Genomic DNA, 4481 nt, shown 5'->3' with positions numbered 1-4481 from the left:
ACACACACACACACTCACACAATAAGCCAGTAATCGTTCATTGCTGCTGTCCTTCAGGCATTTGTGCTCCTTACCCTCCCTTCACGTCCGTCTCTTTGACTCCTCCATCTTCCTACCTCTCCTGCGTCCTCCCCCTTTTCTCTCCTCCATCCTTTCATCTTGCGTCCCTTCCACTGAAGCCCCCCTCCCTCTCTGAACTCAACCTGATATTCTCGGCGCACTCTGTTTCACCCTCAGGCCGCTGGCCTCTCGCCTAGATTGCTATGCAGAATGATTTTTCCCCCTCTTGACTATTTGAATGAGGAAAGATGAAAAATGGCTTCTTACCTAATCCTCACTATGTCCCACGCAGAGTTCCTTACTTCAAAATGCTCGATGTACTCACGACTCTGCAAAGTCTGCTGCTCAAAACCGGATTGGATGCAAAACGGCCTTTCTAAAGAACTTATCTGGGGTTGTTTTGATTCCTTGTGCACATGACTGAACCTATTCATGTCAAATATAAAAACGCTTAGTGTTTTAACTACAGATGGCATTGATATTGCACACATTTTATATCCATTTAGACGTGTTTTTGGAGTTTGAACACATTCTCTGCCTGTGTGTTAAAGTGTAGCTGTAGCGCAGTAATCCTTGTTACAACCTGTTTGTGTTGGAGAGGTTGCGTCAGTGTGTCGAGTTGTATTTCACTGTGCTTTTCATGTGACCCAAACAGGTGACCTGGGGCTGTTTTGTGAGTGTCCAGTCAATTAGGAGTGGTGGTCCAGTGGAGTGGGGTCTACGGTAACACAGACAAAGTGAGGGGTGAACAGGCTCAGAGTGAGGGGGGTGAAGAGGTCAAGTAGGGAGAAGAGTCCACCCCGCCAGAGTAACAGAGATGATAAAGAGCCGTATATACCGACAGAAGAACATGCAGGGATGTATAAAGGGAAGAGATAAGATAAGGGATGGAACATGGGTGAGGAAAGGGGGGAGGCTGCCGATGAATCAGTTCTTGTCGAGTGAAGGAGTTTGAGCAACGACTGAACGCTGTCACCTTGTTAACACTTGTAGCCGTATTGGTTAATGGTCTTCAAAAATGACCCATTGATTTTGGCTACATACGAACTGCGAGTTTGTATTGCGCTAATGGGAAGCTACGGTAGATTAAGCTTTAGTGTGTCCGCTGCTCTCCCATGTGTAGCTCTCTTTATGTCCGCCATTATGGAGTGTAGTGTGGTGAATTTCAGCTGAATCGGTGAGCGAGTTTGGATTCAACTTAGGGGGGAGGATGTCTGAATGAGTGCGAGACGTTCTCTAATGACATAGTTCAGATGGGTGCACGTCTGGTTTTCGCAGATTCACTCCACAAATCAATAGGAGACCCAGCGAGTTCATCCCGCTCTCTTCTTCTTCTCCTCCTTCTGTCAGCTCCCAGCGAGTCGGTTCCGGTTCGCGTCGTGGCATCGCCTGGAGCAGTGTGATGTCACAGGGGACCAGCTGACCTGCCCCAGGGTCAGAGAAGGTCTGGATCACTTGGAGGAAATCACCGCTGTGACCTTTGCACGCTCATTTGCCACAGTGGGAGTGGAAGTTTGCTGCAGTAATAAAAGAACTTCCTGTGATGGAATAGTAGCGAGTACAGGTTTTTTTTGACAATGTATTTTTTGTAGGAGTAAAAAGAAACCTTTTATTTAAAGGTGACCTGCATTACTAAAGCTGAATTTCTAATGAATTCATTTAAGCATTCAAAAAGAAAGAAGTAGTTCAACCTGTAGCTTCATTTCTGTGCTGCTTTCATTTCCTGCAAGTTTCATTTAACGCCGCAGATGAAGGCATAAATACTGTGACTAAGAATCCAAAGTGCCAGGACTATGAATTACAAAGAGGCTCTTTTGTTTTGACAATGTCATCAAAAAGGGCCATCAGAAGAGGAGCTGTTTCAAAGAGAGGAGGATGACATCTGTTTGGAGAGAGGAAGGAGAAGGAGGAGAGAGGGGGGAGGACAGAGATGGGAGGAGAGACTGCAAGAGAACTGGGAAAACTGTCTGGTAAGTCAGCAAGTGTATGTGTGTTTGTATAATGTTAAGGACTTACAGTAGAGGAGAAGAATAGAGACAGGTTGAGGGAGGGAGGGAGGGAGGAAGACCCTGATGGTCGTCTCACCTGTCTCTTGTCAGGAGTTAAATCTGTCCTACCAGGACCTGGGCGATCCCTTCCAGCAGGAGAACTTCCTACGGATCCTCCGCCGCTTGATCCGTGTGGAGAAACTGCAACTGGTGGACAACTCCCTCACCAACCTGAGTTCTGTACGCCTGCCAAGGTATGAACCACACTACCCACACTGCACCACAACTCCCTCCCCTGTAGATCTTAACGGCCCGTAACTCTACTCTAATCTTCTCCCACAACGTGGACACATGAATATCAAACGCTGAATCACTAATAAATCTGTTCAGAAGTAACGTCTGGTGAAGGATTTCTGTCATTCCTTTTGGAGTTGATGTTGGCGGTAGCTCTGTTGAAGGTGTTCAGCAGTGTGTGTGAGGCTCCAAACACCAGCTCAGTATCAGCTAAGGATCATTTGTGTGTTAACGTGTATTTTCCTCGTGTGCTGTTCATGTTATTTCGTCCACCTTTGCACCGTCTCCCATTTCAGAGAGTAGCTGTCTTTTTGTCTTCCTCTTATCCCTGTTTTATGTTCATCTGGGTGACAATAAGCACGAAACAGAAAGCTAAGGCTGGTGTGCTTCCGTTGGGCAGGTGCACAATGCTAAACCTGCAGCGTAACCACCTGGTGTGTCTGCGTCAGCTGCCAAAGCTCCCAGCGGTGGAGCACCTTTGTCTCTCTGAGAACGCCATCAGCTCCCTGGGGGGACTGGGAGCTCTGGGGACCAGCCCGCTCCGCTCCCTCAACCTGACCCACAACCCAGTGACCTTCACTCAGGGCTACCGTACACGGTGAGGAGACACATACGGATAGAGGACAGAGCCGTGGAGAGAGAGACAGTAAAAGGAGAAAAGATAGTGATTGTAAAAGTCCTTTTCTGTCATCTCCTCTCTTTCCCTCTCTGCTTTCTCTGTCTCTGTGCAGTGTTTTCCTCTGTTTGCCAAAGCTAGAGATCCTGGATGGAATACCCAAGCTGCCTGAAGACTCTCTGCCTACCAGACTACAGTTCCCAGAAACCACCAGGATGTGCAACATTTTATGACATTCTTGCATGGATGGCTGCGTGCGGAGTCAGTCCTCCCGATCCTACAACACTTGAAGCGATGACGAGGCTTCAGCAAAGTGCTCTTCAGCAGACGTTGAAGTTGCACTGAAGGTTGCATCGAGCTGTTGAGTTATTCACACAAATTGCCGAAAAACACTTGTTAGACCGCGCTGACAATGCAGTCAGATGTGGTAATGTGCTTCAGGGCCATGCGAGATGCTTTTTATATGTAGTACCAGTTACACCTATTATTATTGTCATTGATATATTTGTAAGTGAGATGTTTTATATGTCCTATACACGCATTTTGATAATAAATAGAAAATAGCTTAAAGACTGTTTTTTGGCCTCCATTTGTATCCAGTCCAAAACTGAACGTGGTTCAGCACAAAGCTATGGATTGAATGGTTTTGACGAGCCTCGGCTTTGATGGAGGGAAAGAGGGAGAGGGCTAATCAGATTGCTACATGACTCATCTCTGCCAGCTCCACATCTCTCAGGACTCTGCTGAGCCGACACACTCACGCTCCTCTGTCTGCTACAGGCCGCACTGAACACACACAGGAGATACATCTGCAGAAAGGCAGTCTCACTAACTACGATCTACAGTTTGTATGTATTCCTGAGGTGTTATGTGTGTCTTTACTGCACATCTGTAATATCTGAGAAGAGAAACAGGACATCCGCTTTGGAGGCTTATCAAACATTTAGTGTCCAGACTCCCCGGGATAATGGCCTCATGTGTCCTCTGACTGACTGGGTAATGACCCATGAGCCTCATGCAGCAGGTCACACACACACACAAAACATGTACACAAAGCCTAATCCTTGGTAGCTTGCAAAGCACTCACATGGGGATCGTTCGATTCCAACCGAAAGTGTTTCGGATAAAAGAATAAAGCAAATGGCATCCACGCTGTGGTACGTATCGTAGTGTTGCAGGGGTTACACACGTTGGCCCCGGAGCTGATCGATTCATACATTGCAGCAGTGTATTCTTTTAATAGCGGTTTCACTTTCGGCCTGCACCTGAAACATAAACACACTTTGTTATCTAACACTGCAGAACACAAGTGCACGCACACAAGCATCTCAAGGATGAGCTAGGGCACACAGACGCCTTCTCTTCCCTCACAGTAATGCGGAGAAACACAATTCAAGCAGCCGATATCTCTCTAACAAGCATACAGCCGGGCACAAACTACCAGTTACATGCCTCATTGGGATTCGTTTAAGTGTGGAAGATTGTTTGTGCAATTGTGTGTGTGTGTGTGTGGAGATGGAGAT

At 47.0% G+C, this 4481-nt stretch overlaps 1 protein-coding gene across 1 annotated transcript in view; it reads left to right on the top strand.

Moving 5' to 3' along the window:
* The window catches only part of LOC118341987, a gene marked incomplete at its 5' end in the record, with an annotated part of 3668 nt that extends 176 nt beyond the window's left edge, over window positions 1-3492 (top strand). The window contains 5 exon segments of the mRNA XM_035680412.1: window positions 1411-1504; window positions 1900-2030; window positions 2160-2302; window positions 2743-2940; window positions 3074-3492. Of these exon segments, the coding sequence (XP_035536305.1) occupies window positions 1411-1504; window positions 1900-2030; window positions 2160-2302; window positions 2743-2940; window positions 3074-3191 (684 nt within the window).
* Between the last annotated feature and the right edge of the window lie 989 nt (window positions 3493-4481).

The sequence above is a fragment of the Morone saxatilis genome, unplaced genomic scaffold (genome assembly GCF_004916995.1).
Source record: "Morone saxatilis isolate NCDOM2014 unplaced genomic scaffold, NCSU_SB_2.0 Contig8, whole genome shotgun sequence".
NCBI classification, from domain to species: Eukaryota; Metazoa; Chordata; class Actinopteri; family Moronidae; genus Morone; species Morone saxatilis.
This window is presented reverse-complemented; position numbering and strand designations above follow the sequence as displayed.